This window comes from Ascaphus truei, chromosome 14 (genome assembly GCF_040206685.1).
Source record: "Ascaphus truei isolate aAscTru1 chromosome 14, aAscTru1.hap1, whole genome shotgun sequence".
NCBI classification, from domain to species: Eukaryota; Metazoa; Chordata; class Amphibia; order Anura; family Ascaphidae; genus Ascaphus; species Ascaphus truei.
Genome location: NC_134496.1, coordinates 5,435,337 through 5,459,879, shown reverse-complemented (window position 1 = coordinate 5,459,879; position 24,543 = coordinate 5,435,337). Strand labels below are relative to the sequence as shown.

Sequence of the window (24,543 nt, the reverse complement as noted above, 5' to 3'; positions counted from 1 at the left end):
AGGAGAGGTACACCAAAGATAAAAACAGAGAGTGCAGGAACCCATAGCGGTTCACAAAGGGACTCCAAGGGGTTTGCCAAAATAAATATGTAATCGTGGATCCCAGGCAGTATAATGGGGTCCTGGGCAGTGAGAGTATCCCTCCCATGCCCAGGTAGGTCTATGACTACCCCCCACCCTCTGGTCCCTTATATTCTCATTCTCCCCCCCCCCCTTCCCCAGGGCTTAGGGACCCTGCTCTTTTCATTTGTCCAGGATCAAGATTTCTGTTGGTAGCTATATATATATATATATATATATATATATATATATATATATATATATATATATATGATTTGGGTTCTCATCCCAGAGATCAACACGTGGCAGCATCTTTAAGAATCAGTCTTCTGCCATTAGACACCTTCTAGCACTGGAAGACGCCCAGGGGCTGACTGGCACGCCTGACCACCTGGCCTAAGTATCAGGCGGCCCCACACCCTATACACAGACACACACATGGTGTGTATGTGTGTATATGATCCATGTATGGTGTGTGTATATATGTATGGTGTGTATATTTATATAATGTATGTGTGGTGCTGCATGATGTGTGTACATAGACTGTGTACATGATGCATGCATGCTGTGTGCATCTGGTCTGCATGCGTGTGGTATATGTGCCTGATGTGGGTACATATGTATATGATGTGTGTATCTGGAACACTATACGTGTTTATTGTGCTTTTGTATGATGTATGGAGCTTGGCTATTGTATGGTGTGTGCACCTATGTATGGGATCTGGCCCCAGGGCCCAAGCCATATTCGCGAACAAAAGAAACCTATAAAGAGAAAATAGGAGTTAAGAAGAAGGCCTCTATTATAGCACTCCCAACAATGTAATGATGAGATTATTAAAAAATCAATCTTTATTAGTAATATAATATAAAATAATGGTGGACTAACCAACAAAAATTATCACCTTACAAATTATACATCTCAGTACTATGCCATAGTAATGTAACGGACTATTGTAATAGGTATTAGGATAGAACAAGAAATAATCCACCTAAAGTCCTGTTGGACTAAATACTTTAGCGCCGTTTTATCAAAAGCGAAAATCGCCACTAGGTGGGAGTGCAGTACGTCTAAAGTCCTCAGTACAACGGAGTTCTGCTGCTCCCTATTTACACAAAGCGGTGTCCCCACTACCTGACAGTGTGATATTAGTAATTAAAATCCTTGTATAGCAGGAATTACATTGTTAAATACAACGTCAAAAAGTTACCATATTTGTAAACCCTATGGAGCAAATGATAGTTATTTATGCTCAAGTTAACCAGAGTACCAAAATAATGTAACTCTTTAGTGAGTCTCCCAACACTTAAGTTTTAGCTACTGTTGATATGGTGTACAGTAGCTAGTTACTTTGTACTGTGCAGAAAAGTTCCTGCAGCCCTTTTAATTCTTGCTCGCCATACCAGCCCTGCACGGACCTTCAGCCCTGAGATGTAAGGTAAAAGAACTGCTGAGCATCACTTACACCACTATAGAGAGATTAGGACACATTCTGTTGGGCGGGGGAAGAGGTATATATATATATATATATATATATATATATATATATATATATATATATATATATATAAAACAAAAAGCAGCAGCCAGCACTCCAAGCAACAAATGTAAAGTCACGGCGCATGCTCCATAGAACTCAATATAGAAACCCAATATAGAAACCCTCCCATAAGAGAAGGAACAAAAGCAGCAACACTCAGATATAGCAAAAAGACATGTATTAGCAGTGACAAAACAGCACACTATAAAACAGTGTGCTGTTTTGTCACTGCTAATACAGTACATGTCTTTTTGCTATATCTGAGTGTTGCTGTGCCTTCTCTTATGGGAAGACAGGGTTATATATATATATTTATATACATATTCTGAGTCCAGAGTCATGTGTGGTATGAATTGCCCAGATAGGTTCAACTCAGCCCTCTTTCCAAAACACAACAAGTCCTGTATATTTTCTTCACTTTATTAAGGAAAGCAGCAATAAAGACAGGCACTTGTGGATGAGATGTTTGTGTTGGAATAATGTCTCTCTGTGGGTGCTTTGTAGTAATGGCAGGTGAAAAGGATGAGGCCTTGCCACTAGAGCAAAATTACAGAAGTAAGTGTTGAATGTAAAAGGAAGCAGTGAGGGAATTCTGGGTAACAGCATAGCCTGGGGACAGACCATCTATGAACAAGGCAGAGGGGGAGAAAGCAGACTAGGCCATTGTAACAGGGGAGTTATCCCTGTTCAGGTAATATGCCTCTAATCCAGCAGTGTGGTGGTTAACTGCTGGTAGTCAATTAACAAACACCACCTGCCTGATTAGATTGCTTAGAAAAGCCTGTCTTTTGAGACAGGAAGAGAGACTCCTTAGCTCACACCTGAGCTGAACTTGGAGACAGAGCAGAGATTGTCCTTGACTCTCACAACTTGTCTTGAGCCCTGCCAGAAGAAACAGCAGAGCTGCTTTCAAAACACAGGGGAAACTTCTAAACCTGAATGCTGACAAAACCTGAGGAAAGGTAGCAACGCAGGAACAGAGAAGATTTTCCCTCCAAACCACAAGGAACAGATAAGACTTTCATTTATGAGACTTTATATATCTGCTTATTACATGCTATATGTTTGGGGCGGGGAGACATGCTTATCTAAAAGGGAGTGTGGACTGCATACAGTAGTATTTCACTAGAAATACTCCAATGTGAATGGAAGCTTTGTTTACCCCTTGTTTGGATGGTTTCCTGATGTTTAGGAAACAGGCGCAATAAAAAGCCTTATTTAATTTCACTATAACCAGACTCCCTTGCATACCTCTGTGAGCGTCCGCCTACATATGGTGTCCGAAGTGGGACGAGAGGGGGTTCTTGAAGTTAAGGAACACGGCGTTTGGCTGTGAATTTTTTTTAATGCTTTTTGCCTACAAACAGTCTGAGCAACAAAGATCTCATGCAGCAGAGACAGAGTTAAAGGGACACACCCAGGCAGGAAACTTACACTGCACTGAAACTTACAAAACCACAGATGGACTTTTTTTCCCAATCTCAAGAGGAGAGAGAGACTGTTGAAGCAGCTAAACCTTATTTGCCTATCACAATAAAGTGTAATATGGTCATTGAAATAGGGGGTTTGCCTTCCAGCCATATTCAGGGTTCAAGAAGTGAGTTAGCCCTTAAAGGGATAGGCGTTTGTTGTTTTCAAATGTTTAGCTGAAGCAGTGAATACAAATGGTGACCCATGAGCGGTACTGATTCTGCAAGTAAAGGCTGCCACACCGCATAGGACTACCAGTTGTGAATGGAGTATATGCAGAAAAATGTGAAAATTGATGCAAGACTGTGCTGAAGCAGGGGAATTTCAGTAAACAAGTGCTGGGGGTAAAATTGCCTACTAGAAAAAAAAGGAATTGCTGAACTGTGTAAAAGGTATCCCAAAGTGTGAAGAGTGAATGTCATAATACCCAAAGTTGAGACTGAACTCAAGCAGAAAATCACATTATTTGGCTGAAGCAGAGAGATTGTACCTAGCAAGTAAATGGTGTAAAGCAAACAGAAGTTTTTTCCTAGCAACTACACATTCAGCATATCTAATGAGAGATTATACCTAGCAAGTAAATGGTGTAAAGAAAATAGACGTTTTTACCTAGCAACTGCACACCCTGTATACCTGATGAGAGAAAATGCGGGCACAGTACTGCTGATATTGTAAAACTTATCCAAGAAAGAAAAAGTCTACAGAGATGCCTGTGAGAGCTACGACCTCTACAAGCAAAATATGCCCACCTGTAGGACTACCACAATTGGGGGTTCTAGCAAATACAGTGGCAACAGCTGCAATAGCGCCTCCTGAGGTCAGGAAGAAAACTACACCTGAGAGACCCAAAATGGAGGACAAGATGCAGCGTTCCTGTAATGAACCCTACCCCACGGAAGAGTGGCCCTTCCAGTCCAATAAGGAGGAAGACATCTCTTACGGGGAACCCGAACCGAGTCACATCCACAAAACACCCCAAGACTGGTGGGGGTGCCTGAACTCGGCACGAACAGAAAAGACCGCTCTCTATGATGACGAATATGGTCGACAAGAGAAAGCGCGGGAGCAGCAGATCACCCAATATTTCTGTCAGCTAAAGCAACTGCAAGAAAAGCCTGGCGTATATAATGAAGCTGCTAATGTATCAAATAAAGAAGGAGACCCCAGTATTCCTGATGGGACGGAGTCATCCAAAACGAAAAGGCGGAAAAAGAAAAGCTGTTCTTCACTTACCGTGGAAGGAACAGACACGTCCGCAGATCCTGTGGAGGAAAAGGGGGACCGAGTTGCCCTGCAGCCTAGAGAAAATGGAGAATTCGTCCCATGGTTAACCGAATATCCAGAGGGGCCAAGGCAGAAGTAGTGTACCCCAAAGAAGTTTCTGTCCGGTGCCAACAGTGAGGAACCCTCAACCAACCATCCCAGGGAAGTGGAGCTGGAACCTTTGAGTGACGATCCCTTGACATGCCCTGAAGCTGGCCTGAAAAATACCAGGCGTGACTGTGATTTACTCCGTGAACAATTGAAACAAAAGAAAGATGATTACGCGGAGCTACTGAAAAATAACGTGAAGCTACAGGAATATGTGCTCGCAATGTACTCTGCAGCCAGGACAGAATTGGACGATCTCAAAACTGAGCTAGATACTGCAAACGCTACTATTTCCGGCATGGATGAAAAGCAGAACCAATCTGATAAAATGATGGCTAAGCTGAAGTGGAAGTATGAGGAGGCACTGAAGCAGATGACAGTCTTCCAGCAAGAGGTTCACACTCTTCGCATAGAGCTGAATGCCTCACAACAGGAGGTCAACAGTGTCCGGACAGAGGTGGATGTATCTCAGAAAGAGGTTCAGACACTCTGCAGAGAACTGGATGCCTCACATCATGAGACCAACAGCTGCTGTACAGACCTGGAAGTTTCCAGAAAGGAACTCCACAGTCTCACTGAGGAGCTGGACATTTCTAAAGAAACTATTGTAAATCTTAATACAGATCTCAAAGTCTCTCAGAAGGAGCTTCAGACCCTCAACCTAGAGAAGGAAGTCTCACGCCAGGAGACTGTCATTCTCAAAGCAGATGTGCATAAATGGAAGGAGGACTGGAAGGAGGCCCTGAATAGTACAGAGACTGAAAAAGGAGAAAATTCAAGATTAAAAAGAAAAAACTTAAAACTCAAAGAAGAAAATTTTCATTTGACAGACGTCAAGAAAAAGAATGAAAAGCTGCACGAGCTTAAAGAAATAAATAGACTTTTGGAAGGTGAGAAGTTTGAAACAGAGCACCGACTGCAGAACCAACTGCAAGGTCTGCGTACGCACCTCGAGAAGGCAGAGGAGAAGCAGCGAACTCTGCAGGAAGATAATCTGCAGGCTGTTAAAGATATTCAAGTGCTGCTCGAACGTCTGATGACCTAGTATGTCCCCGCAAAGCAGCTTGAGAAACTGAAGGCTACCCTGAGCATCACCAAAGCATTGCTAGAGGCCAAGCTTAGAACCCAGGTGACCCGGCACAAAAGGGAGCACAAAAAGGTCCAGAAACTAAAACAAGTAACTGTGGCCCAAGCAAAGAAATTCATAGTGCTTCACAATGCAATAAAAATGTGGAAGCCAGCTCAGAGAAAGCAAAGCGTGCAGATAAATTCCCTGAGAAGAGACTTGCAAGACGCACTCACAAAACAGGGATCTCTCGGGGATGAGATTACAGTCCTACAAGGACAAGTATTGACCCTGACTAAGTGTCAGTATCCCACAGCCACAAAAACCAATGAAGACAAGGGTACAGTGAGAGCTGGGAATACCGCTCATCTGAAAGACAAGGTTGCAAAATTTGAACCACCTAAACAAGCACTAGAAAAACCTTCAGCCACCCAACAGGCAACAAAAGAAGGTACACGTGCTGAATCAAAACCAGAAGAATCCTTAGCTGATGAAGCTGAAAAGATGGGACATTCTCTGGAAGTGGGTGTGGAATTGCAACTTAACCCCAAAGAGGCTGAACTAGCAACCCCATTGAGGGGGAAAAGGGCAGAGAGACAGCTTCAAGTGTGGAAAACTCAAAGGGCTGTTTTTAAACGCTCTGCAACTGCTGCCATACAGTATGCCTACAATAAGACGAGCACCCGACGCGAGGGAAATCTCATGACCGCGCACGTAGCAAAAAGACTATACTTAGAAAAAGTCCTCCTCGAGCGACTGAGGAGTGCTGATCTCAAGCACCTTCGGGAGGAGACACGAATAAACTGGAGAAAGGGCTCCAATCCCAGCAGGACTGAGGGTTCTCTTCCTCCATCCACTCTCATTCAAGTCACAGAGATATCTAGAATGAGAGTGGAAGGATGGGCTTTGGCCGTGGCAAGCCCGAGCTTCCCACAAACAGGGGAGGTATGTAACAGGGGAGTTATCCCTGATCAGGTAATATGCCTCTAATCCAACAGTGTGGTGGTTAACTGCTGGTAGTCAATTAACAAACACCACCTGCCTGATTAGATTGCTTAGAAAAGCCTATCTTTTGAGACAGGAAGAGAGACTCCTTAGCTCACACCTGAGCTGAACTTGGAGACAGAGCAGAGATTGTCCTTGACTCTCACAACTTGTCTTGAGCGCTGCCAGAAGAAACAGCAGAGCTGCTTTCAAGACACAGGGGAAACTTCTAAACCTGAATGCTGACAAAACCTGAGGAAAGGTAGCAACGCAGGAACAGAGAAGATTTTCCCTCCAAACCACAAGGAACAGATAAGACTTTCATTTATGAGACTTTATATATCTGCTTATTTCATGCTATACAGTATGTTTGGGGCTGGGAGACATGCTTATCTAAAGGGAGTGTGGACTGCATACAGTAGTATTTCACTTAGATTACTCCCAAGTGAATGAAAGCTTTGTTTATCCCTTGTTTGGATGGTTTCCTGATGTTTAGGAAACAGGCGCAATAAAAAGCCTTATTTAATTTCACTATAACCAGACTCCCTTGCATACCTCTGTGAGCGTCCGCCTACACCCATTCTGATAGAAAGGCTGTGGTTGCTGTAGCAACTCACTGGCATAATGCACAGACAGGGATTGCAACACTGTGTCTAACACACAGTCACTGTGTGCGTACAGAGCAAAATACATGCAGCTGGAAATAGGGAACTGACAAGCAGAAGCTGCAAAGGAAAGGGGGGGGGGGTGAAACAGAGATTTGATACTTGTTCCATGACACTCCCCGTCTGGTATCTGGAGATACCACTATAATAAAGTATGTGGAACATATGTGCAATGCAAACATAATATAACAATGCAAAAGTCCATGTCCACATAGCGATGTGATACCGGCTGGCATCACTGGCTTCAAAGTCCCTTGGCCAAGGTTCTTGTGCAAAGGATGCAAAGTGGATGCACCGCTCCAGGTTAGCTGGGTGCACCACAGTGTCTCTCTTGGTGAAAGTCTCTGGCACTGTTTCTTTTTGAACTTATGGAAGAACAGACCTTTTGTCTCTGTAGTTTTATCTACAGACTGCATCCCCGTGTAGGTATGCCAGTTGTGGCAGCTTGTCACTCTAACACCTGGCGTTTGGCAGAAGGAGATGGCTTTTGGCTCCTTGCGGAAGCGGATCGACACTCCTGGAAGACTAGTTGTCGAATCTAGTCCAGTAAAGAGGGCGTCATTCGGGGAGACTCCCTGGAGCTGAGCTGAGAGAGCAAAGAGAGAGAGAGAGCAGAGAGAGAGAGCAGAGAGAGAGAGCAGAGAGAGAGAGCAAAGAAAGAGAGAGCGCAAGAGCCATTTTATTAAAAAAATGTCTTTCTCCAAAATATTCTGAGAGCCGCAGCACATGCATGAATATTACACCCCGACAAACGCATACATATCCTGTACATATGCCTGCCTCTACTATACAGTCCCACGCCGGGCTGGGCATAAGAGCCCGGCATCGGACACAGGAGAGAGGCAGGCAGGCATCTGGGGAGACATCGGAACCGGCGGCAACAAGAGGCCCGACCAGCACCGAAAGCAGGCCCCACCCCCCACCCCTGCAGCCACCGCCAGGATAGTGAGGGAGAGAGGCAGCAGCTATGGGTCGGCAACCTGCAGAGAGCCGCAAGTAGGAGCGGAATGAGCCGCATTTGGTTCCGGAGCCACAGGTTGCCGACCCGTGTCCTATGGTATCCAAGAAGCTAAGGATAGCAGAACCTCCTAAAGCTTAATAAAGCCTAAAGTATCTATTTTATAACATCAAGGCCCATATCTACTAAGCAGCCTTCTGCCATAAGGCACCACCCAGCACTGACGACACCTTGCAGTCCATTGACTTGAATAGGCTGTAAGGTGTCTTCCAGTGCTGGGAAGTGGCGTGGCAGAATTCTGCTTAGTAAACATGGTCCCATAAACTCCTTGCACACCAATGTGTTTCATGCTCCTTCAGAGCAAAGGGGCTGATCATTTTGCACGACCCCACATGTCTGGGTAGGAGGAGGAAGAAGAGCACTACAAGACATCGGAGCCTCTAGACGCAGAGTCGGGAAGGACTGGCATTGTGCAGAATGGCGGCAGCTGACTGTACTCCTTCTGTAGCAGGTCGTTGATTCTTGATTTCGCCTTCGGTGGGTGAGTTTCCTGTTGGGAAGATGTGAGATGAAATGTCAGCAGCTCCATCCCTTCCAACCACTCAGCAATAATGACCAACAGTATTTATGAAGGGCATAATCCCGATATCTGGCTCCTGTATCTATAATATCACAGCTGCCCCCATCCAGTAGGCTGTGGAGTCATCCTCCCTTTGTTAAGGAACATTTAAACCCCAGTGTGGAACTTTAATGGGGCCATTTAATCACTAAAGCCTTCCGGCTGCAAAACTGGGACAAAAAAAAACATTGCACTGAATTTATCAAGGAAAATCGTTCCCATGGAAACAAATACGATTTTTTGCTTTGTTAAATATGGCGAGGTATTTTTGTACCAGTTTTGCAGCCGGGAGAGTTTGATAAATGATCCTCGAGCACAGAGAAGATGGCTTCTCAGCGTAAATGGATCAGGGGCTGAAGTGTTATACAGTGCAGATTCGCAGGCGAGGTTCTCTATACAGTGGTACCAGTGGTACCAGTGGTACCAGTGGTACCAGTTTTTGGTCCTGTGCTTAGAATCCCACGCAGACGCCCAGGAAACAACATTTTTCAAAGAATGTAATAGTCTAACTGGTTTCTCTAAACAAACAACAAATCTAACGGTGCTGATGGCAAAAAATGGGTCTGCTTTCATGTTTTGTAAATTCATGGCAAATGGCATTTCTTACGGGGCCTCTGAATGGGCAGTGTTTGTCAATCAGGTGTTTTTGTCATGGAACAAGAATCACATCTCTGTTTCACCCCCCCCCCCTTTCCTTTGCAGCTTCTGCCTGTCAGTTTCTTATTTTCAGCTGCATGTAGTTTGCACACACACACTGTGCCTGTGTGATGTTACAATGTTGCATTTCTTGCCTCTGGGCATGTAATCAGTGAGTTGCTATTGCAGCCTCTGAGATCCTTCTCAGTATGGGCTATTCTACCCTCCCCCCATGTTTTGTTCCCAGATAGCCTGTCCCAAGACTATTCCTTTTACCCACATTGCTCCTCACTTCCTTTTCCACCCTGGAGACAGTGAGTACAGCACCCATCTCTGTTACTCTCCTATGGCAAGGCCATATCTTTCTACCTGCTTCTAACTACAAATCACTACTACACAGCATCCACAAGAACCTGTATTTTGCTGCTTTTCCAATAAAGTGAAGGAAATATTATAGGACTTGGAGTGATTTGGAAAGGGGGCTGAGTTAATGCTATCGGGGGCTATTCACACATTACACGTGACTCTGGCCTCAGAATAGTAGAAAGAGGACTGTGTGCTTTGGGGACACACACAGAGGAGCTGCTACCCACAGCCTTTATGCTAAAGAAACAAGCAAGCAGCTCACACAGCAAATAAACAGCAGTCTCTCACCACCACTGTACAAGCATACTGCTCCACATTGCTACACAGAGCCACCAACCTCTACACAGCAAACAACTACTACTTTATGCAAAGACAAGCGAGCAGCTTTACATTGCTAATAAGAGCACAGACTTTCTACAGCAAAAGCCTTACAAACAGCAAGCAGATTTACACTGCACACACGCCTGCAACCTCAGTCAAGGCACCAGCACTGCAGTCAAACAGTGCACCATACACAGAACTTTGATTGCTCTTTTCTGTCTTTGAGTATACCATCTGCACAGCTCCATAGTGAAGAGCTACCATCCCACCTACCCCTGCGCACGTCCCCACGGCTAGCGCCATGCCACCGGACACCTGCCAGGACACGGGTCAGAGCCACTGGACACCTGTGAGTACAGCTACTCCTACGCTGAACGTTGCAGGACACCGCTCTGCACCATGAGACAGTCGCCCATCGCTGACACAGGTAAAAGACCGCACGCCACACGCACTGGCAAAAGGCCTACCCACACCTACAGCATGGCAGAACTCAGATCCTCACCAGATATCATGCAGGAGAGTGACCACTCAGACACAGAGACCGCTGCGCAACTGCAACAGGCGCAGGCAGACGCAAGGCCTAAACGGGCAGTCACACTGACACAAAAGGCCCGTGAAAAATATGAGACTGACATTGAAGCGCACCGCGCTAAACTAGAGTTGGCCTGGGAAACAACCACACTTGGAATACGCAATATCGCCGGCGCTGGCAATTCTGTACAACAGCTCGAGCAGGCAATAACTCAATTAAAGATAGATCACTCATGCTACCAAGGGCTGTCAGAGGCATACGTCACTTACTTGGCCAGGGCTAACATCGGCAAAAGCCTGCAAGAAAGAGACTTACAAAATAACATTGACCTTACACGTGACAGCCGCGTGCGGACCGCCATTGCAGACGCCCAAGCGAAAGAAAAGAGCTCCTCCTGGAGACCGCATCGCAGCGCTCCAGCACATCCAGACACTCATCACGGTCAGCTAGATCAGCGCAGTCTAACGTGTCCAGCGCAAGCGTCAGCGCTACCAAGGCATGAGCCACCGCAGAGGCCGCACGTGCCAGGGCCGAATATGGTCGGAGAGAGGCAGCCGTAAGGGCAGAAAGAGCGCGCATAGAAGAGGAGGAGCAGAATGCCGCCAATGCCACCGCCGCCGCTGCCAATAATGTCGCCGCTGCACGTAGAAAGGCCGAACTGGACGCGGATCTAGATGCTCTAACCAAAGAAGAGGACGCCGCTGCCGCCTTAGCCCAAGCCAAAGTCTTAGAAGCAGCTGCGCGACAGGACGGCGGGGAGCAACCGTACAGACGGATAGCCCCAGAGGATCCAGCTCAACGCACTGAAGACTACGTGAGGAGCCTCTTCAGCATAAACACCAGCGCACCATCTCAACACGGAGGGAGTGACTCCACAGACACCGAAGACTTGCTAGGTCCACGAGGAGAAGACGATGTTCTTTCAATGGTACATGCTGCCTGGGATAGCCACAGCCGCAACAGTGATCCACACGCCAGCGCGCACACGGATGCACCACAACAAACTCGAGAGAGACACACTTCTCTCTGCGCGGCCATGCCCGTTTCATAAAAAAATAAATAGTGTAAGAAAACAAAAGCCGTCGATCCCCGTGCGCATGCGCATAGCAGAGGTCTCAGCGTGCAGGCGCAGGGAAGCAGGGTGTCCAGCCTGCTGCCTGTGGGCTCGCTCCCTACATGGGACAGAAGGGAAGCGCCGTGGTGAGTCGGCGCACACACACCCAGCTCCCCCCACGCCAGCCTCCTGCCCTGGGCAGCAGCCGTGGGGACCAGGGGCTGGGGGAAGGGGGGGAAATGCTCCCACGGGAATTAGCATGCCAGTCTCGCCCTCCCCCCTCAGCCCACCTCGCGCACTACCCCTCAGCCCACATCCCGTGCCCTCCCAGCCAGGTAGTCACCCACCCAGACAGGCAGTCACTCACCCAGGCAGGCAGTCACCCACCCAGGCAGTTAGTCACCCACCCAGGCAGTTGGTCACCCACCCAGGCAGTTGGTCACCCACCCAGGCAGTTAGTCACCCACCCAGGCAGTTAGTCACCCACCCAGGCAGTTAGTCACCCACCCAGGCAGTTAGTCACCCACCCAGGCAGTTAGTCACCCACCCTGGCAGTTAGTCACCCACCCTGGCAGTCAGTCACCCTCTCTGGCAGTCAGTCACCCACCCTGGCAGTCAGTCCCCCACCCACACTGGCAGTCAGTCCCCCACCCACCCACCCTGGCAGTCAGTCCTCCACCCAGGCAGACAATCAGTCACCCAAGCAGGCCATCAGTCACCCACCCAGACATTCAGTCAGTCGCCAACCCACGCACCCAGACAGTCACCCACCCACGCAGTCAGTCACCCATACTTAAGACCCCCCAGGCCCATACTGAATCCCCCCAGGCCTTTTGTCACATTGGATGTAGCATTGGGTATCTTTGTCTTTTGGTGAAAATATTAAAATAAACAGATTGCATTCTAATGTTTTTTTCAGTATTACAATAAAAAGAAAACAGTTAAGTAAAAGCTGCGCGCTAATTTTTTTTCCGTGTTAGGTGCGCTATGGGTGGGGGGGGGGGGGGGGAGGGGCACTGTTCCTGTAATTTGTCCTGGGCCTCATGATTTCTGTTTTTGGCCCTGTATACACATACATGTCCAGTATTACATCTAATTTACATCACTGGTCAGAGTGTCCAAACATAGCACAGTCCGGTTCAATCCTGGACATTGGTGCTGGCACACACCTTACAGCCCGTTGAATGGATCCTGATATGTGTTGCTATACACACAGTATTACTGATATGATGTCGTGTAATTATTGACAGGTGTAGGGTGGACTTGCTATAACGCATGGTTACCAAGACGGCCACAATGACGTCGCTGAAAAAGTCCCATGAATGTGCAGGATTGCCGTCTTCCATCCTGTGAAGTTTCTGCTTCAGATCTTCCCATTGGAGAGGCTGCAGAGAAGGGATTATACAAACACATGATCAAAAGGCTTTGAGGAAGGATGCCTTTCAAATGAGTGAGAATAAGCACAGCACTGCGGGCAAAAGGTTTTCTGGAAGCTCAAGTCTGTCCATTCTCCACATGTACACCAATACAACACAGACCCTACCAGGCCTAAAGCTTCTGTACTTCCTAACTATGGAGGGGGCCCTTGTGCTGGTCCCACGCACATACAAGGTATCACATACTGTAGAGTGTATCACTCAGTGCAGCGATGCTCAACTCCAGTCCAGATTGTCTGCATGGTTCAGCAGTGAGACTTTCTGAGGTTACCTGGCTTTCATTTCATATGGGGTATCTCTATGAGGCTGTTTCTGGCGTCAGTGTTAGTGGGGTATTGGACGGAGGGGGGGGGGGAGGGTACCTGGGTTTGGGTTGCAGACATCTCATTGTTGGGGTCACAGAGCACATGGAGCAGGAAATATTGGCAGCTCTACATTAGCAAAGAACAAAAAGATCAATCACATGCAGCACACAACATGTACATAACTGCAGACGGGGTGCTAGCTTTCTGGGGGCACTAAGCAGTATGGGGGCCCTTGCTCAGTTTGCCGATGCCCTGGTACCACCATGTGGATAACACATACTGTACTGCGACCCGGAGCACAATTCATACTAGAGATGTGGGAACTTCCCGAGATGTTTTCCTCCAGCTTTTCAAAAAGTTCTACAGTTCGTGAAAAGTTTAACGTCTTTGGCCAAAAAACTTCTAAAAATGTTGCTGGAACTTGTCTACGTTTAACCAAAATTGCCAATTGTCACTACACAATCTATAATCAAACAACATCCAACCCCTGAAATGCTGTAGGGCTCTCTCTCCATCACAATGAAAACATATTTTAGGCTGCGGAAACGAGTTTGTCTTTTACTGGGCGAACTGCTCGACAACTTTTAGAACTGTGCAATAAAAGGGCAAATTTAGCACGGTTCCCATACTTGGGCGATAAGTTTGCATATCTCTAAAGCTGGGGTGGCCAACTCCAGTCCTCAAAGGCCACCAACAGGTCAGGTTTTAAGGATATCCCTGCTTCAGCACAGGTGGCTCAATCAGTGGCTCAGCATACAACACCAACCGCCCTCTTATATCCCAATGTTACCAGCAGCTGTTGATGTTCAAGAGATTCCCTCTGCTCTCGGCTCCTCCGCATCTTGCAGAATGTGCAGATCCAAAATGCACTGGAAGGTAAAGGGAGAGGTGGGGGTGGGGGGTTAGCAGGAAAAGGGAGAGGTGAGGGTGCAGGGAGAGGGTAAAGGGAGAGGTGAGGGTGGGGGGTTAGAGGGTAAAGGGAGAGGTGAGGGTGGGGGGTTAGAGGGTAAAGGGAGAGGTGAGGGTGGGGGGTTAGAAGGTAAAGGGAGAGGTGAGGGTGGGGGTTAGAGGGTAAAGGGAGAGGTGAGGGTGGTGGGTTAGAGGGTAAAGGGAGAGGTGAGGGTGGGGGTTAGAGGGTAAAGGGAGAGGTGAGGGTGGGGGTTAGAAGGTAAAGGGAGAGGTGAGGGTGGGGGGTTAGAAGCTAAAGGGAGAAGTGAGGGTAGGGGGTTAGAAGGTAAAGGAAGAAGTGAGGGTAGGGGGTTAGAATGTAAAGGGAGAAGTGAGGGTGGGGGTTAGAAGGTAAAGGGAGAGGTGAGGGTGGGGGTTAGAAGGTAAAGGGAGAGGTGAGGTTGGGGGGTTAGAAGGTAAAGGGAGAAGTGAGGGTAGGGGGTTAGAAGGTAAAGGGAGAAGTGAGGGTAGGGGGTTAGAAGGTAAAGGAAGAAGTGAGGGTAGGGGGTTAGAAGGTAAAGGGAGAAGTGAGGGTGGGGGTTAGAAGGTAAAGGGAGAAGTGAGGGTGGGGGTTAGAAGGTAAAGGGAGAGGTGAGGTTGGGGGGTTAGAAGGTAAAGGGAGAAGTGAGGGTAGGGGTTAGAAGGTAAAGGGAGAGGTGAGGGTAGGGGGTTAGAAGGTAAAGGGAGAAGTGAGGGTGGGGGTTAGAAGGTAAAGGGAGAAGTGAGGGTAGGGGGTTAGAAGGTAAAGGGAGAAGTGGGGGTGGGGGTTAGAAGGTAAAGGGAGAAGTGGGGGTGGGGGTTAGAAGGTAAAGGGAGAGGTGAGGTTGGGGGTTTAGAAGGTAAAGGGAGAGGTGAGGGTAGGGGGTTAGAAGGTAAAGGGAGAAGTGAGGGTAGGGGGTTAGAAGGTAAAGGGAGAGGTGAGGGTGGGGGTTAGAGGGTAAAGGGAGAGGTGAGGGTGGGGGTTAGAAGGTAAAGGGAGAGGTGAGGGTGGGGGGTTAGAAGCTAAAGGGAGAAGTGAGGGTAGGGGGTTAGAAGGTAAAGGAAGAAGTGAGGGTAGGGGGTTAGAATGTAAAGGGAGAAGTGAGGGTAGGGGGTTAGAAGGTAAAGGGAGAGGTGAGGGTGGGGGTTAGAAGGTAAAGGGAGAGCTGAGGTTGGGGGGTTAGAAGGTAAAGGGAGAAGTGAGGGTAGGGGGTTAGAAGGTAAAGGGAGAAGTGAGGGTAGGGGGTTAGAAGGTAAAGGAAGAAGTGAGGGTAGGGGGTTAGAAGGTAAAGGGAGAAGTGAGGGTGGGGGTTAGAAGGTAAAGGGAGAAGTGAGGGTGGGGGTTAGAAGGTAAAGGGAGAGGTGAGGTTGGGGGGTTAGAAGGTAAAGGGAGAAGTGAGGGTAGGGGTTAGAAGGTAAAGGGAGAGGTGAGGGTAGGGGGTTAGAAGGTAAAGGGAGAAGTGAGGGTGGGGGTTAGAAGGTAAAGGGAGAAGTGAGGGTAGGGGGTTAGAAGGTAAAGGGAGAAGTGGGGGTGGGGGTTAGAAGGTAAAGGGAGAAGTGGGGGTGGGGGTTAGAAGGTAAAGGGAGAGGTGAGGTTGGGGGTTTAGAAGGTAAAGGGAGAGGTGAGGGTAGGGGGTTAGAAGGTAAAGGGAGAAGTGAGGGTAGGGGGTTAGAAGGTAAAGGGAGAAGTGAGGGTGGGGGGTTAGAAGGTAAAGGGAGAAGTGAGGGTAGGGGGTTAGAAGGTAAAGGGAGAAGTGGGGGTGGGGGTTAGAAGGTAAAGGGAGAAGTGAGGGTGGGGGTTAGAAGGTAAAGGGAGAAGTGAGGGTAGGGGGTTAGAAGGTAAAGGGAGAAGTGAGGGTAGGGGGTTAGAAGGTAAAGGGAGAAGTGGGGGTGGGGGTTAGAAGGTAAAGGGAGAGGTGAGGTTGGGGGTTTAGAAGGTGTGGAGGTTTTTACCAACCTATTTTCCTCCTTAACTTCACTCACTCAAACTTACAGCTCTTTTAACTATAATACTTCAATATGGGCTATATTTACTAAGTAGTGCTACGCCATAAGACCCTTCAGCACGGCTTAGTAAATATGGCATGGATAGTGTCTTATTATTTATTTCCTAGGAGGAGTACAAGGTGTATGTGCTCTCCAATGTCTTGTGCACAGTGTCAAGATGAATGATGTCCCGTTTACATCTTTGGCTAGAAGACCCAGAAAATCCTGTTCGCTTCAAGCCAGTGCTGTGCACCAGTGCCACAATAAAGTGATTGCATGCCAAATATGAGTCATCTTTAGCCAAAAGTCTCTATAACAGAAGTCTTTCACACTTGAGATATCTTCGGTCGTATGATATCTTTGAGATATCTTGAGATATCTTTCTCGCTATGCACCATCACGACTCTTGCGTTCTTCTCAAGGATGTCTTCTTTCTACCCCCTTTGTATCTAAAGCTCTCTCCCGCCTTAAACCTTTCTCACTTTCTGCCCCACACCTCTGGAATGCTCTTCCCCTCAATACCCGACTAGCCCCCTCGCTATCCACCTTTAAGACCCACCTTAAGACACATCTGCTTAAAGAAGCATATGAGTAGCACTGGATAATCATGGACACATGACACAAAGCTTGGCCTCCTGCAGACGCACTTACTAGTATTCCCTCCTACTGTCTCTGTACGTTCTCCCTACCTACCAATTAGATTGTAAGCTCCTCGGAGCAGGGACTCCTTCCTTAATGTTACTTTTACAGTATGTCTGAAGCACTTATTCCCATGATGTGTTATTTATATTTGCTATTTATATGACATGTATTACTGCTGTGAAGCGCTATGTACATTTTATGGCGCTATACAAATAAAGACATACATACATACATACATACGTTCGACAACATCCAACACTCCCCCACCCCCTTTGAGACAGCGTAAAGTGATCCGTGCAATACAGTGGAATGATGGTGTCTTGTAGAGCTGCAAATCTTAGTAAATATGGTAGACAAAAAATAGGCGCACTCAATTCTATAGGTGAGGTGTAGTGAATTAGCCATTTAGGGTAAAATACTAGAAAAAGTAGTGGTAAATAACAGGGAAAGTACCTCCCTGATGAAGTAGCTCTCTGCTTCCAAACGCGTTGGATTTAGTTTGTGCATAATTGACCTCTTAATGTAACCTTCAAATATCCTCTGATAATACTAAGGTTATATGTGTTAATGATATTGCTATTTTGCAACTTTGTTAGTTGTGGACCTTCCTCTCCCTGTTGGAGGTGATGTCACACGTGAGCGCTCTGGTGCTCCACTGGCGGGCCCTGTAAACAGAGGTGACTACTGCACCGACACACTTTATTCGAGCAAATACCCGGTATGTACCTGGCAGATACCTGGAATGCGCCGCTCCTCACCTCTGACAAGCCCCGTTGCATTTGCCTTCCCAGCCTGGGTTCATGCCTGGCTGATGGGCGGCTGATCTGTTAAATGATAATGATTAGGATTTAATAGGCTGCAATGCTTCGCGTGTCTACCAGATGACATAAATTCATGAATTGTAATGCAGTGTATATATATATACTGTGCAGTATTGCAGCCAGCGGGAATAAAATGCTTCAATCCCTGCTGGAAAATAACTCAATGCACTCGGGCAGAAAACAGTCACAAACCTCAATACACCCGGGTATACCCAAATTCGTGGGACTAGCCGAGCTCGAATAAAGTGTGTCGCCAGTGTATATACCTGCGCTTGCTTGCTGGGGCTGAGTGAGAGGTCTGGACGCTTCTGTCTAACTTGGACTGTTGCTATTCTGCATCTGAGCTGGTATCGATTCGTTAACCCGTTTAACTACGGTGACCATCTCCCTGCCTGGTGCTCCTGCCGAGCTTGGACTCATTAGTGTAATGAGAGCCTGCTCTGTTGTAATTTGGTACTTCTTGCGCCGGACTGCGCCCTGCATCTGTGGTGGTCTCGAGTCTGCCGATCATCATCCATACGAGGCTGGATCCTGAAGTGAAGACCTACCCCGATGTCCAGGCTCATGGTATTTATACATCAATGCTTTTAAACTGCTGATTTTTTGTACGTGTTCATTATTACCCCCTTCCCTTTTGTTACAACTAAATATTTTCAATACTACACTTTGAGGGTTTTGCGCTTTTCTTTTTTATATCCTTAGTAAATATGGCCCTGATGTGTTGCTAGGTTCCCCAATTACACGCACAGCCACATGAAGGCACAGGGTGGGTTGGAGTGGCTGACCTTGAGGACTCCATATGTTGAATAGATGGCACATGGCATTCGACGTGAAAGGATCGAGGACATTCCTCACAACACGTCAGGTCCCCACCATCTCCACACACACTGCACTCATCGTCATTCTGCTGCTGCTGCAGGAACACAGGCAGAACACACAGGGGTAAGTAACCATCATTGCATGAGACAATTAAGGTGCATGTTTAGGGTTGATTAATACAGGAGACTGGGGGCAATAAATACACAGAAGGCAAGTTAAAGACGAACACAGGGAAGAGGGGTGGGAGCATTAAATAGAAAGGGGACTATTGTTAAATCAGTGGTTCCCACACTTTATTACACCGTGCACCCCATGCAAGAAAATATTTGTTCCGCAAAGCACCAATTAATAAATCTTATTGCTTACTCATCAGACTATTGCTAACAAAACAGTGTGACCGATCCCAGGCAGTATAGTGTCCTGAGCTGGTGAGGCCCCAAACTGCACCTCAGTGTGTACAGACAGCATGGGTGGAGGGTGTGTATGTTTGGTTATAGCTGTCAATCACTGTGGGACCTTCCAAAGTAACACCCCACAATGCCTTGCTGCTGTGCATGTGGTGAGCGACTTTGGAAGCTCCTGCTGTAATTTGTAGTTATAGCACCCACGCTAAGGTACACACTGATCTGCCATTACTTTTTGTGATGGGCAAACCCCTTGGAGACATAACACGAACCCCTAGAGAATCACTGCATTCAACTGAGAAAATGGTCTTTCTGGAAACATGTCTTACTATATTCATTAAATTGGTCTTCAATGACCAAACCAGGTAAAAATCTTGCAAAATTAGGGAGAGGGGAAGAGGGAGAGAGAGAGAGACTTTCCTCAGTAAAAACGCTTTCTCGTCTGCCTGGAGTCGGAGAGAAAGAGATATTGGCACATATTTATTAAGATGTTTTCTGCCATAACACACCTTCTGATGCTAGAAGACAGCTCGCAGCCCAGTAAATATGGCCCATCACATCAAATAGAACATATTTGATGCACAAAGCTCAGGTAAATGACTTGTTGTTGTAGCGATCTTGCTGCATATATAATATTAATGAATACATGGCACGCTCCCAATTTTTAGCATATCAAAAGTGCATTACTTTTTGGGCTCTTTTACATGACAAAACTCACATTTTATTGGATAGCCCTATAGAACATATACAGTGATGTAGACAGTACAGTGGGAGATATATACAGTCTATTTTACACCAGTAGAAAGGGGTTGGCTGGCAAGGCCAGCCAATCAGTGCAACAGTAAACTCATTGGTTTTACCCAATGAGAAAAGACTACCGGTATAACCAAGAAATAAACCAGGTTATAGTGTACTACTGTAAAACGACATAACGTGCACTAAATAAGGGAGATAAGGCATATAGTGTGTGGAGAGAATGGGACTAGAGTGCAATCTCATTTTCTCTTTGTATTTTCCAGGGAGGGGAGCGGGGGGGCGCGGCGGGTTGCAGAGGCCCCACGCTCTTCCCCCAAGGCATTTACATTCAATATTGGGGGACCGCGTGAGGCCTCTGTAACTTAACTTACCTTGACTCCGGCAACACGTAGCCATGGCAATGTGGCATCACGTGACCCCGTGGCGTACTTTGATACCAGAAACATGGTAAAGAGGGTGGCGCGAGCAGGGGGGGGGGGGGGGGGAGTGCAGACAGGGGGACACAGGGGAGAAAGTTTGCACACCCCTGATCTAGAAAACTCTCCTAACTCACTCATCTCCTAAATCCTGCTGCATAGAGGGGCTTCAACATTAACTGGCTGACGTAGAGCAGTCTCATGCTGTCAGAGACCTTCTGGGGCTGGGAGACACCTCCATGAAGTCAATGTTCTGCAAAGTGTTTTCCAGAGTCAGCAGTTGTCTTATGGCCAAAGATTTACTTAGTAAATACGAGCCTTCAAATAATTTCTTTAGACAACTGTGAAGCTGGATAAAAAGCCCCCCCTGCTTTCTTATGTGAAGACTTTAGAGGGAAAGGGTTACACATAAGAATAATAATAATAATAATACTATTTTGTTTCTTATATAGCGCTGACAGTGTATGCCGCGCTGTACATAGAATTTTCCAGGTACAACCACTTCCCAGTAGAGCTTCCAATTTCATTTTGGTGCTTGAGACCGGGAGATTAGGTGATTTGCTCAAGGTAACAAGGAGGGGACACCGGGATCCATGCCGGGTTCACCTGCTTCTGAGGCAGTGACATTATCACTGAACTACTCCTTCAAACTAATAAATCCCCCATTGTCTGCCTGCTGGGATGAGTATTTATTACAATGCAATTGTAGACAAGATCACTATAAACAAGTGACGGGCCATCAGGAGAAATAAGGACTGTGTGTAGCTTGCACAGTAGCTGGGCAATATTGTCCCTATTTCATTCACTTTAACAAGTCTGTTCTTGAAGTCCTGATGAAGGTGTGAGAATACCACCGAAACGTTGACACGTTCAAATCAAAACGTTTAACTCATAAAGACTGGTGTGCCTCCGAATTTGTTGGATTTGGATAAAACACAGGAGCAATAATTCTATTCTGTGATCCAGAATTATTCTTGCGAGAAGCTATGTTTTGCATAAAAAATTGGTATGGTGTGCATTCTCCCCCTGTCCCTCGCCATCTTTCTACACCCCTCCCTTTTTGGGAACGCTCCTTGGGATTTTAGCATCCACTTCCTCCAGAGTTGCCAACCGTAACTATTTTTAGCTAGCTTGGTTACTTTGTAATAAATTGAAGACGGTGGAATTATTTTTAAGGATCATTTCTATATTATGGCTGAGTTGTTTTCAGTGAAAGACGAGAAGGGAGGAGGGAAAAGCAGGAACACAAAAAGAGCTTGAGATAGATCGAGAGAGACAAGGTGGATAGTCGGTGTCGATTATAGGCAGAGTGAGAGGAAAGAGATGGTTTGGAATGGGAGAAAAAACAAGGTGGAGGGAAATGAGGCTTGAAAGAATGGAAGAAGGGAGACACATGAGAAGGAAAGAGACAGGAAGAAATATTTAGAGATGAGAGAGAGAAAGTTTGGGTGCTCGGTGGATGGGATAAGAAAAAATGAGTTTAGTGAAGAAGAACTGTTACAATCTCATCATTAGATCTATTTGACCTTGGAACAGGGACTTGCTCCTATTGTAAGATACTGTACATACATAGGCAGGAGTGCTCAATCCAGTCATCAAGCTCCCCCAACAGGTCGGGTGTTAAGGATATCACAGGTTCAGCACAGGAGGCTCGATCAGAGGGCCAGTCAAAGACTGAGCTTCTGATTGAGCCACCTGTGCTGAAGCAGGGACTGATTGAGCCACCCGTGCTGAAGCAGGGACTGATTGAGCCACCTGTGCTGAAACAGGGATATCTTGAAAACCTGAGCTGTTGGGGGTGTGGGGGAGAAATATATCGAAATGATTTAGGTATCGAACGAATACTTACCAAGCTGGCATGGTCTGCACAGATGTCACAGTGACAGCCAGTCTCATGAAGCTTTAGGATATTCTTCTGCAAAGGCACAGGGGGGGGGGGGGGGAAGGGAAGGGGAGGGAGGGTGGTGGATTAAAGTTTCCCTGATGCCGACTAGCGAACCAGTAAATTATAACAGCATCGGAGTAAGCAAAGAAAAGAAATCCCATTGATTTTAGTTTGGATACATATACAGGCATACCCCGGTTTAAGGACATTCACTTTAAGTACACTCGCGAGTAAGGACATATTGCCCAATAGGCAAACGGCAGCTCGTGCATGCGCCCGTCAGCACATCCTGAACAGCAATACTGGCTCCCTACCTGTACCAAAGCTGTGCACAAGCGGGGAGACTATAGAGCCTGTTACAAATGCGTTCTTTACATCAGTAATGCACGTATATAACGATTGCAGTACAGTACATGCATCGATAAGTGGGGAAAAGGTAGTGCTTCACTTTAAGTACATTTTTGCTTCACATATATCCTCCGGTCCCAGTGCGTACGTTAATGCAGAGTGTGCCTGTACATCAAGTGTGTGAATTAACAAGGTACAGGAGGGAAGCATATTTCAGAGAAGACTGAGCCACCTGTGCTGAAGCAGGGATATCCTGAGAAACCCTTGAGGACTGGAGTTGCCCACCCCTGTTCCAGAACAAGAGGTCATGCTGTGAAGCTGGGGGGTGGCAGCTCAGGGGAAATGTGAGGTAGGAGTTCCCAAACAGCGGTGGTGGATTTGTGGAATAGGCCCCCAGCAGAGGCGGTCCTGTCTGATACAGCAACGGAATGAGAGAAGGCCCGGGACAGACACAAGTCTCTCCTGAGTATGAATGAACACCGTGGAGTTATAAGAATCAGAGGTGTCACAACAGATAAGAAAATGAGGCAACTAGGTGGCCCAAGTGGCTCTTATCAAGCTCTATGGGGGAGATTCACTAAGCATCATTGTGAAGTATTGCCCATCCCCCCCTCATAGATCCGCTTTAAACTGCTAATCAAGTCAATGGCAGCTAACGATCAAGGTGTGATAATCTACATGGACACTCAGTGAATATGTGGTACTGTATGTGAGTATGTTGCTTCTTTTTCTTTTGCTTCTCTAGTGTTGCATCAGGAAAATGTTACCACAGAACCCCAAATTGTATTAACAGCCCCATGCCCCTTTTCTCGTCACTGTCCCGATGGATGAACTCACCTGGAACAGAGTACATAGGGGCTCCCCTCTTACATAGATTTGTCCCTTCCAGGTGCTGGGGTCCGTGACTCCTCCCAGAGCCAGGAACTCCTCAGGGGTGCACCAGATCTGAGGTGTCCTGATACATTTCCCACAATTCCCTAGAGACAGAGGTCAACAGCTGGATCCTTAGACACACGACCAACGTCTTTCTTTTTCTCTTAACGTTCTGTCCACAATTGACAAAATAATCCTCACAGACATCAATACTTTCCCATTAATACAGCAATTTGCTCAACTCACCACCAAATAATAAAACAGCCTCTTATTCTCTTTACCGTTGAAAAGTATTTTTCATGGCTGTGTTTAGCCGCCCCAACCTTTTTAAATTCTGTAGTTGCATTGAGGCAGATATCAGCAGCTGAAAAGTTGCCTCTCTGGGGGGATTAAAATGGCTGATGCTTTTCACAATCATTAAGACAAGAGAGGTTACCGTGGTAACAGTTGATGTCAGTGAAATCTCAGCAAAAAATAAAGATGTTGACAAAATGTAGAGATAGAAATAGATAAGAACATGAACCATCAGGACTTCCCTTTTTATTATTTTGGGGGGATTGGTACTCTGATGTGGTGTATTGTTAAGGATCTAGTTTAGTTTAGAAAATGGTGGATGTAGAGATCAAATAAACAGTTTTTTTTTTTAAATATACAGTTTGGCCGAGACTCCTGTAGCCAGGTCCCCCTCTTACCTCGGGGCTGCGTGAGGGGGACGGATGAAAATGCGGTGCAGGGAGCGGGCGAGCAGGTTGCAGGCGTTCCGCTGAGGGCGCCGCCATCCTGTTTATGCCATGCATGCACAGTAGCAGCTCACGCATGCGCAGAAGATACTCAGACTTGTGGTGGCCATCTTGCTACACATCGCGCATGCGCAGGAACTAGTGTAGCGGCGATCATTACACCGAAAGCTCCGCAGGGGAACTGCAAGTCCCAGCAGCCCCAGGGGTTGCACAGCACATGGGCTGTTATGCCCAATAGGGTCCTTAGATGGTCGGCAGAGGGAAGTGGATACATGTGGCACGCTGGACCACGCTAGTAAGTCGGAAGAGGGAACTCAACGGAGCAGGTAGTGTCCAGGGAGCAGTGCTCCCCTGGACTAGGACATATCTACCCCCTTAGGCCCCAGCTAAGCCCCAACTCACAAGAGCTTGTGGTTACCTCAGGGAAGGCCCCTTAGATAGGGACGCTTCTCCATTTACTGTCTAATGTCCGAGACACAGCGAAGACGCCAAGCTGTGATTGCGGCCCGTGGTCTGGGTCCAGATCCCCTCCATTGTAAGAGACT

General features: G+C 47.0%; 1 protein-coding gene across 6 annotated transcripts in view; it reads right to left on the bottom strand.

The window, feature by feature from the left end:
• Positions 1 to 1,907: 1,907 nt before the first annotated feature.
• The window catches only part of LOC142465569 (uncharacterized), a 117,848-nt gene continuing 95,212 nt past the window's right edge, over positions 1,908 to 24,543 (bottom strand). For 4 of the 6 annotated variants that reach the window (XM_075569578.1, XM_075569581.1, XM_075569579.1 and 1 more), the window contains 7 exons: positions 23,223 to 23,362; positions 22,002 to 22,067; positions 18,543 to 18,670; positions 14,172 to 14,250; positions 13,439 to 13,507; positions 12,924 to 13,025; positions 1,908 to 8,662 (listed from right to left, as the gene is read on the bottom strand). In XM_075569578.1, coding sequence (XP_075425693.1) covers positions 8,534 to 8,662; positions 12,924 to 13,025; positions 13,439 to 13,507; positions 14,172 to 14,250; positions 18,543 to 18,670; positions 22,002 to 22,067; positions 23,223 to 23,362 — 713 coding nt within the window. In that variant the 3' untranslated portion in view covers positions 1,908 to 8,533. The remainder of the gene's footprint in view (positions 8,663 to 12,923; positions 13,026 to 13,438; positions 13,508 to 14,171; positions 14,251 to 18,542; positions 18,671 to 22,001; positions 22,068 to 23,222; positions 23,363 to 24,543) is intronic. The other 2 variants (XR_012787926.1, XM_075569582.1) reach the window with 2 other exon arrangements.